This window comes from Lepidochelys kempii, chromosome 8, assembly GCF_965140285.1.
Source record: "Lepidochelys kempii isolate rLepKem1 chromosome 8, rLepKem1.hap1, whole genome shotgun sequence".
Lineage (NCBI taxonomy): Eukaryota > Metazoa > Chordata > Testudines > Cheloniidae > Lepidochelys > Lepidochelys kempii.
The window spans coordinates 104,023,793-104,038,217 of NC_136387.1; the positions used below are offsets into that span (position 1 = coordinate 104,023,793).

Here is a 14,425-nt window from a genome sequence, read left to right on the forward strand (position 1 = left end):
GAAGGGTGAGAATACGAGTATTTGTATCCCTGGGCTTGCACTTAGTTTTTATTCTCTACTTTCTGAAGTGAGAGGGAGAGAAAATGGAGTCTACCATAGGGACCTGACCGGACCCATAACAGCCTTGTTAAAGGATAGGGCAACCTTGGATGGGGCTGATGCAGCCAAAAATTCAATGAGGCTTTTAGCTGACTCCTTCAGTACTTCCACCTCCAGCCCCAGGTTAGCAGCCACCCTTTTTAGAAGCTATTTATGGGCTCTAAAGTCAGCTTGTGGCGCCAAGTCACTCATCTGGGGAGGAAGGTGAAGAGACTGGAAACCAGTTGGGGGGCTTCCTCCACTTCTTCAGCCTTGATTATGTCCTCCAGGCCCCAAATCTTGTCTGTCAGTACTGTGCTTGGTGCCAGAGTCCGGATTGGGTGCCAAATGGTGTGGTGGAAGGGCCCTCCTCTTGGACACCACCAAGTAGGAACAATTGAATGGTGGTCCCAGTACCAAGGGAAAGCCCCATGGATTCTGGAATGGCCACTGGACCTGCATAAGCCACTGTCCTCCAGACCAGGTGTCAGCAAGTGGACCCACACTGGAATCTGGTGGAATGTAGGATGGGTAGCAGCAGTGGCTCTTTGGCTGGGTACAAGGCTCAACCAACTCCGAAAAAGAGTCCTCCTGAGGTACCATGGTGGAGCAGTACAGCTTCGACCAGTGGATGCCAAGGTCCAGAAAAACAGTGCCAATTGGGAAGAACTTATCAATGAATCATAGAATCATAGAATATCAGGGTTGGAAGGGACCCCAGAAGGTCATCTAGTCCAACCCCCTGCTCAAAGCAGGACCAATTCCCAGTTAAATCATCCCAGCCAGGGCTTTGTCAAGCCTGACCTTAAAAACCTCTAAGGAAGGAGATTCTACCACCTCCCTAGGCAACGCATTCCAGTGTTTCACCACCCTCTTAGTGAAAAAGTTTTTCCTAATATCCAATCTAAACCTCCCCCACTGCAACTTGAGACCATTACTCCTCGTTCTGTCATCTGCTACCATTGAGAACAGTCTAGAGCCATCCTCTTTGGAACCCCCTTTCAGGAAGTTGAAAGCAGCTATCAAATCCCCCCTCATTCTTCTCTTCTGCAGGCTAAACAATCCCAGCTCCCTCAGCCTCTCCTCATAACTCATGTGTTCCAGTCCCCTAATCATTTTTGTTGCCCTTCGCTGGACTCTCTCCAATTTATCCACATCCTTCTTGAAGTGTGGGGCCCAAAACTGGACACAGTACTCCAGATGAGGCCTCACCAATGTCGAATAGAGGGGAACGATCACGTCCCTCGATCTGCTCGCTATGCCCCTACTTATACATCCCAAAATGCCATTGGCCTTCTTGGCAACAAGGGCACACTGCTGACTCATATCAAGCTTCTCGTCCACTGTCACCCCTAGGTCCTTTTCCGCAGAACAGGAGGGCTGGTTTTCTTCTGGTTGGTACCGAGATCCCCAGTGCCAGGTAAGAGCTCAGAGCCCCATGTTCCCTTCTGCTCATCACACTCATTGGAGACTATGGTTGTCCCATCAAGGCTCGCAGTACCAGGAGTGACAGTAGGTTCCTAACTGCTGCAAAGGCCTCCAGCGTGGAAGGCACCGCAATCCTGCTGGCGCCATGATGACTCCCCGGAATTGGCGGATGGTCCCACACCAGTTTCAATGGCACCTGTGAGCAGGGCGGAATTGACAGTACTGCTAGGGTAGCGGGAGCGGATGAGTGACATGACACAGGTTGCACGCTGCTGCACTCCCTTTATTTGTCCTTTCTCAGTACTGAGGAATGTCCCCTCGTGGACCATTGCTTCCTACTTTTTTTCTCAGCACCAGAGACGGAGAACTGTAGCCAAGAAACATGACAAGGGAGGGGTGCTTCGCACCGAAGCTGAGGTGCTCAGTGCTGAATCCAAATTGCTTGGCTCCGATGCCAGTCTAAGAGCAGCTTCCATTATAACAGCCCTTAGTCTAGTCTCCCTGTGTTTCTTTGTATGAGGCTTGACACACCATTTCAAACTTCTACGTAGCTGTCCTCTGATTTTTCAGACACATGCCAGCTTCCATAATACTACATATTATAAAGTCATAACCTGATAAAAATTCTGGAACTATCAAAAAAAAAAAATCAAACCAACTTGCTTCATTCCTGTAATTCCAAAAACTCACCAACTTCCAAAAGCCTCAACAGTATTTATCTTTTGTATAAAATCTCTTCACAAAGTAATTAAAATGAATCAAAAATGAGAAGAGAATATTTTTGCATGTTTACAAATTGACATACTAATTTACTTTTGATATTTAAAAGGTTCCTTTAAGATAAATATATGCATCTCTGCAGCTTAAGTATCATCTAAAGTATAAAATGTGTGGCCAGTATCTGCTCCAGATCCATATTAGTAATTTTTCACTTGTCATGTTTTAATTAACTACCTATTAAAACAATCACTACCTTTCAGCTATCTTTTAATATGGCTGTCTTCAGTAGCACTAGTATAATCAGCAGACATAAGAGAACCGAAGATTATTAACTAATTTCAATCTCTAGGCATCAGTTTTACGAAGCAAAATATATGCGCCTCGCTGTGGGACATTTCTCTCTCATTAAAGTGGCAACTGGGATTGCTTATATAGTGACCACCATTAAAGATAAGCAAATTAAAAAGCTATCTTTGCATCATGGTGGCAGCACATTATGCTGTTAGGTGTGAGAAACAGCTTCTGTTGCAGACTTGGGATTTCTGGCACTGAGCACGTAGATCTGAGGTGACATGAATAGAAGTGATGTATCCTGTATGGCTAAGAGGAAGAATGAAAGCCATTCTAACTACACAGCAATCCAAGAGATTGCGGAGGGCATTGAGGACTGTTAATTATGTCCTTCTGGCAACAAATTAGCCAATCATGCTGGTAGACACTAGCTACTCAGATGTAGGAGAAAAGACAGAAAACCGTATATTTATCAAAAAATACCCCTTTTACCAGCTTCTACTTTTTTACATAAAGATGCATATACTTAAAATAACCTCTACTATTTAATGGAGAGTTGCTAATATGATAAAATTTCTTCCCCGAGTCATAGAATCGGCCACTTGCATTTTATCTCTTCACACAGGAGTTGAAAAGAATTTAGGTCAAATATCTGGTTCAGCATAAGGTTTTTGTTGGAAAACTGAAGTCACTGGTTTAAACACACCTGTAGCAAAAAATCAGACCAATAAGATATTTGTGTTTTAACACTTACTTATATCACCCGTAAGTGTAGCAGGAGCTGACCAAAAACCATATGTATGCCTAATTAAATAACAGCACTATCATCCTTCCTCACCAGCAGTGTCCCCTCCTACCATGTTATGTTCTCAGTACATCTCTATATCATTAAGAATGGTGCTGTTTCAGCAGGGAACTGGTCTTGTAGTTTCTGTTTAGCTCCCGGTACTCTTGAGCGTGATATTAAATAAGTGATGCTTGTTAAAACAAATCTCTCAAACAATAAAAAATAAAACGTAACAGTACTGGCCAGACAAATTTCTCTATTAAATATATATTTTTTCTAAATTTGTTGTAATGTGAAATTCCTCCTGCTAAGTAACTGTAAATGGTTACAACATTGCCCAAATTGTTCCCCAATTCATATTCAAACTTACCAATTTCTCCTCACTGAGGAAACTTCAAGCAAATTCTTCTCAACTTTAGGTAATAAGTTAAATATATTTTTGAAATTCAATTTTAATTCCTTTTTTGGATGTTATTTTCAGTTGGAAATTAATGTAAAATAAGTCAACTACTGACTAAACTAATTAAAAAAGAGGACAGCGATCAAGGCTGATGGGCCTAACATTAGACCTTCCAGCTTTGTTTTGGTTTATATAGATGCTTATGGTTTGTACTGATGTGATGCTACACTATCCCCCTACTCTGCCTTGCCTGCTCAGTTTTCATGAATGGAATAAAGGTGGTGTTCCACATGTGTGTGACTAGACTAGTAATCACAAAGAAAGCCAGCATTCTCGTTTCATTGATGGTGGGGCCACACATGAGAAAGTGAAATTTTATCTGAATTACATTCTTCATTTTGTGAGCTAGGATTTAAGAGGAATGACATAAAAGGCATCTTTCAGACCAGTGAAATTGAAGCATCTTCACAGTTTATCTTTATCTTTAACGCCTTTATAAAAGAAAAAACTGTGGATTAATGTGATCTTCACAATGAAAATCATTGAATCATAGAAGATTAGGGTTGGAAGAGACCTTAGGAGGTCATCTAGTCCAATCCCCTGCTCAAAGCAGGGCCCAACCCCATCTAAATCATCCCAGCCAGGGCTTTGTCAAGCCAGGACTTAAAAACCTCTAAGGACAGAGATTCCACCACCTTCCTAGGTAACCCATTCCAGTGCCTCACCACCCTCCTAGTGAAATAGTTTTTCCTAATATCCAACCTAGACCTCCCCCACTCCAACTTGAGACCATTGCTCCTTGTTCTGTCATCTGCCACCACTGAGAGCCGCCTAGCTCCATCCTCTTTGGAACCCTTCTTAAGGTAGCTGAAGGCTGCTATCAAATCCCCCCTCATTCTCTCTCTTCTGCAGACTAAATAAGCCAAGTTCCCTCAGTCTCTCCTCGTAAGTCATGTGCCCCAGCCCCCTAATCACTTCCATTGCTCTCCGCTTGACTCTCTCCAATTTGTCCACATCCTTTCTGTAGTGGAGGGCCCCAAAACTCCAGATGTGGCCTTACCAGTGCCGAACAGAGGGGAATGATCATGTCCCTCAATCTGCTGGCAGTGCTACTGGTGCCAGACTCCAGGGCCTCTCCACCACCCCCAGCCCTCCTTTGGTACACAAGTATGGCACCATGGAGCTCCCAGTGAAAAAGAATGTCCTCTCCAACTGCCCAGCTGCAGTCTTCTGCTCTTTTTTTTTTTTAAATTAAGGAAGATACTTATTTCCCTTTGTTTTTTAAAATAAAATAATTTTTTTTCTTTTCTTTTCTCTCCACTAGTCTTGTTTGAAACTGCGGACACTTTGCCTCATTGAAGTCCTCTGAAATAACTTTAAAAGAATTAGGTTATGGCGGGGGGAAGAGGGGAGTTAATTTGCATTAATTGCGAAAGTGTATTTTTTAACCATCTCTTAATTATGAGGTCTTTGAATTAGTACTCATTGTTTGTTGAGAAGCCTCTTCGTGAAGCTACTGTGGTTGCTAGCTCTTGGTTTGCTGTTTTTGTCTTAATCAATGCTAAGAATAAAAGATTAAATCACTTACTGATATGATTCTCTCTGTTACTAAAAGGATATTTTGCCCCATCTTCATAGTTACTAGTACGGGTTTCAGTGCACATTAACTTATTTATTTTAAACACAGTCCTATTAGACATGTGTAATATTGTTCATCTCCCTTGACTTTGAGGAGACACTAAACTCACTCTTACATTTCAAACATAGGCAACAAGAAAAAGTAAAACATCTTTAGAAACATTGCTAACACAAGAAGTTTCAGTGACTCCAAGAGGATCTCAGCTTCTTGCCTCTTTCAATACCTGTCAGATGTTTGTCTAACCAGTTCTTTAAAATGTCCACCGACAGAGATTCAACAAGCTTCCTAGGTAACCCATTACTAGGGTGTGAGCTTGACTTAATGTTTCATCCAAAGTATGTTACTTTTAAACAAAGGAATAGTCCTCTAATATTATATTGCAGTGTCAACAGTTGGTATACAGCCTAATTCATCCTGTACAACTTGAATGTAACACCTCCTGGAACAAAACCAAAAAATACTAACCATACTGCTCCTAAATATTACAGGACTTTTCACGGATGATGGTAAATATCATACATGCTGCAATATACCAATAATAGACAAAAGGGTAAGCTAACAATGAAATGTCAGCCTTAATGGAGACCTGCAAAAGAAAACAAAGACATGAGCCATACACAGAATTACATACTGAATGGCTACAAAAAACAGGCTGTGGTTGATATCTGACACAGACTCTGTGTGTGTGTGTGTGTGTGTGTGTGTGTGTGTGTGTGTGTGTGTGTGTGTGTGTGTGTGTACACATACATTCTTTACAGATTGTGTAAGGTCTACAGGTCAATTCCAAGTTCATTGCTGCCATCCCAAAGTGCATCATTCAGGGACAGTCTACAGACACTGAATAATTCCACAGGCATTCTGAGTTGAGCCATAAGGGATCTGGGTCTTATAAGATGGGGATGAGGGAACCAGTAAAAATAGGATGCCATTTTAAAAAGTACCTTTATTATTTGATGTAGTAAATTTTTAAAGTTATAAATGGCAAATAAAAATTTTAATTTATAAATGGAAAGTGAAAGTCACCTGATACGCAAAACACTGTCTGGTGAATTCTGAGGCATTGATACTGAACACAAATCCAGCTAACAAACTTGGCAGGATCTATAAAGAATTTTTACAAGTTACCATAGACCTACATATTAATTTGCTGAATGTCTCTTAAACCTGGTTAGTGGAAGTATTTAGCAGGTATCTTTTTCCTCAGCTCAATTTTCATATTTCCATTGCAGACCAGCTCTAACATTGACGTTTCTGAGTCAAACCCTTACCAATTTACTAGTTTTCCTTATTATAATTAGCTGACTCATCTGCGTTTGGACAAATATTTTCATTATGTAAGTTATTTCTGTTGAATTTCTAGGACAACACATAATACAGAATATTTAAGAATAAAATAATAATTTTACAAACACAAAGAGAAAAGTATTTCTATTCCTCAATGCTTTGTATGTAAAAGGTATTTATTGATACACTACTATTCTCAGATACGTTAAAATAGTGCAATACTAACTAAATGAAAAAACCATGATCTGTTATTCTGAGCAGTGTTTTAAAAGTAACTCAACAAACATAGGCCAAGCAGCTAGCATATTAGAGAAAATAACTCGTTTGCAAAAGCTCTAAACAATCAGAATACAAGCATCAAATATTGTTGATGAATTTGCTGTCAGGAACAGGTTTGCAATTGCAAGTTCACATGCATTCTTGTTGACTACCAGGTTTCAACTGATTGTAAATTATTGAAAATGAGTTACAAATTTATTATAAACCAAGCTCTCTTAATCTTAGGATTATATTTTGTTAACCTATGGTCTGCCATAAATGAAATACGTCATCATTTGGAGGAGGCATATACAAACCAATACAGCAATTTCAAAGAATCCCCCACACTAGAACTAGAATACTTCATCTCAAACCAGTCAAGAATTTTAGAAATCTTGGAATATGTTGGCATACAAAGAAAATAAAACATACATTTACTAAAAAGACAACACATGGTGAAAGATGACTAATGTAATAAAAATACATTGATTTATTTAAAACAAAGTCAGTGAAATAGCGAGACATGTATATATGTACACTCTGTTATTTAAAAGAATTTACTATACAGCTAAAAAGTTATGCCCACTATTTTCCCTCTATTTTGCTTAACAGTCACCAACAATAGCTTCCCTAAATAAATATTTGTTCTTAACTCAAAAGGTGTATCACAGTGTAACATTTCTAAGAATTGCAATACAGAACAAGTGTGATAATATACAGGTAGAAAAGAAGCCCTTTTATATCCACATTACACAACGTGCCTGGGGCTCAGTGGCTCACGAAAGCTTATGCTCAAACAAATTTGTTAGTCTCTAAGGTGCCACAAGTCCTCCTTTTCTTTTTCCAGTTGGTTTAGTTGGTGAGAAATAGTTCACTCTCCATCCTTTATTAACAAGGACAAATGTACTTAACTACATTATAGTGTCAGCTGCAATACTGTAGAAGTTTCTCTAAATTATACTTGATCAGACGATGATATATGTTGCACTTACATATTTAACAATGTTTGGTAGAAAAAACGGAACCACTCACTAATGTGCAAATGGTAGTGACTGAAAGTATCACAGCCATTGCTACTCTAATCTTTCCCTCATAACATGATTTACACTGTAGATTTGTACTCTGCAAGTAGATTATTCAACATTTAAAGTAATAAATAAGCACACCTTTTTAAAAAATCACGTTAAAATTCTCATTTTAATCTCTAAATAAGACAAAATTGAAATGACTGGTTTAAAGCAAGCCAAGAAAAGTCACATTACAGCTTTTACAAATATTTACTACTATCTGCCAGTGTACATTTCAAAATAAATAATTTAGACACTGGCTTTTGTTCCATGCAAAACCAATTTGAATCAAAAGGTATTAATAAAACTAATTGCTTTCATTTAAATACTGTAATTAATATAAACTAGAAATCCTATGCTATCACAAAGTCCCGTTTGTAATCAGTGTATATAACGGATGAAAACTGTTGTAATTCTAGCTTCAATTTTGTATTTCCACTCAAACAGATGGAACTGTTTCACTAGACTGTTATTTTTAGAGGACTGTTCCCCACAGCAAGAGAAAATTAATGAGATTTTTGTTACTTACCTGTAACCCCCTCCTTCGCAGAATACTTGAATCATCCATATTTTGATCTCTCAGAAATTCACAGGGCTACAAATTACTTCTGACTCTCACTTGCTTCTGGCTAGTGATACCCTGTCACAAACTGGCAAAGAAGCCCATTATTTTCAATGTTTTTCTCCCAATCTCTAAAAATAAATCATGGTCTTTAATTTGCCTCTGTCATGAAGATCTGCACCCAGTGTCTCTGATCAGTTGTTCATACTTCCATCTGCCTCCTTTCAGGCACTGTCAAGTCACATTTAAAAAGCTGCAAAGATTAGAAAAATCTGTTTCAAGTTTGAATGTGTTTTTGCCACACACATTTGTGTACAGGTAAAAATAAGTAATAATCCAAGTCCTAACAAAATGCCCAAAAAAGAAATTAATTAATTCAGATTTTTTTCCCCAGGTCTTGGCTCAACTTCAATTTACTTGATCTTTTAAAAAGGTTCAGTAAACTACAACAGCTTGCCTTCATCTAGTGTTTACAATAAGCTCACAAAATCCAGGTCACATTCCTTTTCAAAAGCACACTGTCCTACTTCACTGAAATTCACTATTCTTCACAAACTGACAATAAAGACTAGTGAATTTATTTTGCCAAACGTGCAGAATTCCTTTATTCCTTTGGACAGACAAAGCAAATGTCAGATTCTTCAGATACTGTAGCACATTCTTTTGTTTCTGCTATCTATGAAGTATGCTGGTCTCTTTCTCCTCAAATGCGGTAGGCACGATGCTTTCTTTCTTTGGTGTCTTAGTTCAATGCTGAGATCTCACTACTCTTTTATGCACTGAAGGGTCTGGAACACGTGTTGTGAGTTCTGAACATGTAATTCATTCATTCATCTATTCATCATTGACAGAGCTGTCATAAAAAGCCCTTCCCTTTTCGTCATCCATGTATAAGTGGCAGGTTAGAAAGTAGGGACAGTTCAACTGAGGCTTTTTCAGCCTGTTTTGTACTTCCTTTTTTCCCCCACGAACAGTCACTTTCAAGCATATAAATTCAGCAAGGCCAAAAATGCTTCTATCCTTCCATGTGCAATATTAAAATCACATTTTAAAACCAAGGCGTTAGAGAGTATTCAAGAATAAACCGTGAAAATGAGCTTACTTACTGTAAACACTACTTCAATAAAAAGTCAAAACCTAAAAGATACAGGGTTGAATATATCAAAATTTATGAACTTCTTAAAGAACCCTTGTCCTACATGTTTGTCTTTTTAAAAAAATTAACTAACCAAATATATAGAAAAATATGAGATAGACGCAATTAAAAACAGTCCATTAATTTTTAGCAGGGGATGAAGGCAACAGATTCTGCATCCTGATCAAAGCACAGTGAAGAACCTAGTTATAACTTTCTAATATAAATATTTCAAACAAAAACCAGCAACTTCACCCTCTGAAGGATTCCACTAGTTATTTAAAAGAAAATTTCTGATTTCATAAAGAGCTGTGTATGAGAGCAGCTTTTAATCACATTGCTACACCTCCTAAAGTGTGCAAATGCAGCAATAGCGACTCTAAACTGCCTCTCACAGCTAGATGAAAAGCTCTTGTTCCCACAATTTTGACAGCTGCAACCCAAAAAAGTCTCAATAAAAGCACCCACGTTGATGGTGCTTAAAATAATGGATATTTACATGGAAATCATTAGCCAATCTTCATGCTAAGTGACTGAGTTGCAAGAGCTAACCACATAATTGTAAAGTGAACCGAGAGCAGATACAACTCAGTTTCATTCACCAGGGTTCTTCTGATCCTCTGCAGAGACAGTGTGGTCTTTTATTGTGAGGAGCTAATAAACCCTCATCTCGCCGACACCTCCTTCCATCTGCTGTTTTAAACAACTGAATTCTGAATTAGGTCTGCAGAGTCTTTGTGAGCTACCCGACAAGGCAACGAACCACACACAGGCTGAGAAGGCAGCTCATTTGCATAGAGTATACTGTACAATGTAAAAGCAGTGCACTAGTAAAAAAACAACTCAGCCACCTGATTTTAAAGGAACAATATCTTCCTCTTCAAATATACATGAATAATGTTAAACTACAGAAAAGGATAGGGAGATTTCTCAATTTTAAATTGAGTAGACATGAGAAGTAACAGTAAACTATGAACACAAACAGAGCCTTATAGTTAAAGTAAAAGTCACGATTCATCCTAAATTCTACATGTGATAACACTTATTTATGATGGATTTCAGATACGACAAAATGTACTTGCTGCGTTCCTCAACCCACATGTTTCTTGGAAAAATATTTCAAAATCTTTGTGGCCTCACCTATTAAAAATTAGTATCAAGCAAATTCAATTTCTACTGAAAAGCAGAATCTCATTATCTTAAAATACTGTAGTATTTCCTGAGAACTTTACAATTATCTATAACTATTTCAAATGTCAGGAACATAGGAACAGACACACTAGATCAGACCAGTGGTCAAGCTAGTCTTCTATCCTGTCTGATAACGACCAGTACTTTGTGGAAAGGTACAAGAAACCTTATATGGACAATTATGCAATACATTGTTTGTTTAGGAAGTTTCTTTCTAATCTAGTCAGTTGGTGGTTAATTTATGCCTCTGAGCATACGGGTTTACAATTCCATTTTGTTTTTATTTGTATAGTACCTAATGTAACTCATGTTCTCATGGATGTTCTCATGAACTATATAAACATCTAGTCCTTTTTGAACGCTAGTACCATCTTGACCTCAATGATATTGTGTGGCAATAAGTCTACAGATCAATTATGTGTTGTGAAAAAAAAGTATTATTTTATCAGTTTTGTGCATGATGATTTCCAATTTCATTGACTGTCCCCTGGCTCTTGCATTATGACAAAGGTAAATAGGAGTGTCTGATTTACCTTCTTCATCTCTTTCATTTTTGCATACTTCCATATCATGTCCTGTAGCCAGACAGCCAGCCCATCCCACCCCCCTCAGAACAGCATTGCTGGAAACACAGGAGGAACCCGGAACAGGGCACTTAACATATATTCCAGCACAGCCTTTGAAGCTGTGAAAAGCACAGGTGTGCTGCTACAATGTGCCTCTGGGAACAGATACGACGATTAAGCTCACAGCAGGCAGAGCCCTGTGACAGACATGGCTCTTAGCCCCTACTAAATAGCGTGATGCACACACACCAACATCCTAGGTGGGAAAATATTTACCCTGAAAAAAGAAATGTCCAGTAGTCGAAACTTATTGTTTCTCTCCCTTGCAAGTGTAAACTACTCTTAGGAAAGCTGGCGTCACCCAGACAGACCAGCCTCAATTTGGCATAAGAAAGGAGAAAGAGAATAAAGGAGTACAGAGGTATAAGTAGGGGACCTACAACACCATGATTTTTGAGTGCTTTTCACTATCTATCTGCTGGTCAGATAAGTGACAGCCTCCCAAGGCTTCTGCAGCTAAGAGGGTCCCTAAGCCTTGTCCCTTATTCGTCTTTCCGCGGAATTGAGTGACTGATCCTGGCTTGGCACCGCTGGAATCGAGAGATGCAAGGAGGGTAAGAAGCACCCACACCTGATCTCCTATCTTTAGTGTACATATATTTTGAAATAGAGCTCTATACTTTGTTTTCTTCCTTTGGGATTGTGGCTTCAGTTTTGTAACTTGTTTGTGTGCGTAACATCTCTACATTTAAATAAGTATGCACTAGCAATTTTGTAACCATATGATTAGAATCTAGCTTAATAAATTTTGGTAACCATTTGTGCATAAGCCTGACTTGTTTTCTCTGGTTTACTGTAAAGCAGCCAACACAATTAAAGAACCTCAGGCGTTTTGGCTCTAAAGCCTGGCCACTAGGTGAGAGTACTAAGAGCCTAGCGTTGAGTTGTGCCGCCTCCATGGGGCAAACTCTTGGGGCACCTGTCAGTCAATCCTGGCTGCCTGCTGCGAAGGAGCTCTGAGCTCTAGCAGTTAAAGTCACGGGTGTGGAGAGGCTCTTAGTGCTGCCATTGGAGCACCTGTCAGTCAGTACTGACTGCCCGCTGCGAAGGAGCTCTGAGATCTAGCAGTTAAAGTCACGGGTGGTTAGGACCTTGGGGCATCCGTCAGCCTAGCCCGGGCTGCCCGCCGCGAAGAGACAGTGCGTCCTAGCGGTTAAAGTCACGGATGGTATAAACGGGCATAGCTGGCACCTCACCAAACATGCTTGGCCGTCGGCTAACATGTCCCCATTTATTTGCCTCCTCTCAAAAACTTGAACAGGTCCAATACTTTCAATCTATCTTCATACTGAAATCTTTCCCCACCTCTAATAGGTTTCATTGATCACGTCCAGAGACCTTCTCTTTCTGATATAACATTAATGAGACTGGGTGGCAAAAATTGAACACAGTATTCTGGGTAAGATCACACCACCAATTTGTGTAGTAGCATTCTAATTCTTGCAACATCACCTTGTACCATTCTTTATTCATCCTAATATATTTTTCTGTTGACTTTCACCAAATACTTAACAGAGGTTTTCATTGAGCTGTGCATACTAATCCCCAGAACATGGAAGGAGGAGGATCCTGGGAACTACAGGCCAGTCAGACTCACCTCAGTCCCTGGAAAAATCATGGAGCAGGTCCTCAAGGAATCAATTCTGAAGCACTTAGAGGAGAGGAAAGTGATCAGAAACAGTCAGTATGGACTCACCAAGGGCAAGTCATGCCTGACTAATCTAATTGCCTTCTATGACGAGATAACTGGTTCTGTGGATGAGGGGAAAGCAGCGGACGTGTTGTTCCTTGACTTTAGCAAAGCTTTTGACACGGTCTCCTACAGTATTTTTGCCAGCAAGTTAAAGTAGTATGGGCTGGATGAATGGACTATAAGGTGGATAGAAAGCTGGCTAGATTGTCGGGCTCAATGGGTAGTGATCAATGGCTCCATGTCTAGTTGGCAGCCGGTATCAAGCGGAGTGCCCCAAGGGTCGGTCCTCGGGCCGGGTTTGTTCAGTATCTTCATAAAGGATCCGGAGGATGGCGTGGATTGCACCCTCAGCAAGTTTGCAGATGACACTAAACTGGGAGGAGAGGTAGATACGCTGGAGGGTAGGAATAGGATACAGAGGGCCCTAGACAAATTAGAGAAGTGGGCCAAAAGAAATCTGATGAGGTTCAACAAGGACAAGGGCAGAGTCCTGCACTTAGGACGGAAGAATCCCATGCACCGCTACAGACTAGGGACCGAATGGCTAGGCAGCAGTTCTGCAGAAAAGGACCTAGGGGTTACAGTGGACGAGAAGCTGGATATGAATCAACAGTGTGTCCTTGTTGCCAAGAAGACCAATGGCATTTTGGGATGTATACATAGGGGCATTGCCAGCAGATCGAGGGCTGTGATCGTTCCCCTCTATTCAACATTGGTGAGGCCTCCTCTGCAGTACTGTGTCCACTTTTGGCCCCACACTACGAGAAGGATGTGGAAAAATTAGAAAATGTCCAGCGGAGGGCAACAAAAATGATTAGGGGACTGGAACACATGAGTTATGAGGAGAGGCTGAGGGAACTGGGATTGTTTAGTCTGCAGAAGAGAAGAATGAGGGGGGATTTGATAGCTGCTTTCAACTACCTGAAAGGGGGTTCCAAAGAGGATGGCTCTAGACTGTTCTCAGTGATAGCAGATGACAGAACAAGGAATAATGGTCTCAAGTTGCAGTGGGGGAGATTTAGGTTGGATATTCGGAAAAACTTTTTCACTAGGAGGGTGGTGAAACACTGGAATGCGTTACCTAGGGAGGTGGTGGAATCTCCTTCCCTAGAAGTTTTTAAGGTCAGGCTTGAGAAAGCCGAGTCTGGGATGATTTAGTCGGGGATCGGTCCTGCTTTGAGACCTCCTGAGGTCCCTTCCAACCCTGATATTCTATGACTGTATGATCATGACTAGACCGTTAATTAAACACTCTGCAAGAGGTAT

At 40.1% G+C, this 14,425-nt stretch overlaps 1 protein-coding gene across 9 annotated transcripts in view; it reads right to left on the reverse strand.

Moving 5' to 3' along the window:
• Window positions 1-14,425, reverse strand: part of MAST2 (microtubule associated serine/threonine kinase 2) — a 388,408-nt gene that overhangs the window by 230,037 nt on the left and 143,946 nt on the right. The window contains exon 1 of one of the 9 annotated variants that reach the window (XM_073357850.2): window positions 8,482-9,773. The exons of 6 other annotated variants lie outside the window; for them this stretch is intronic. In XM_073357850.2, coding sequence (XP_073213951.1) covers window positions 8,482-8,520 — 39 coding nt within the window. In that variant the 5' untranslated portion in view covers window positions 8,521-9,773. Of the gene's footprint in view, window positions 1-8,481; window positions 9,774-14,425 lie in introns of those variants that run through there. 2 more of the 9 variants (XM_073357851.2, XM_073357852.2) reach the window with 2 other exon arrangements.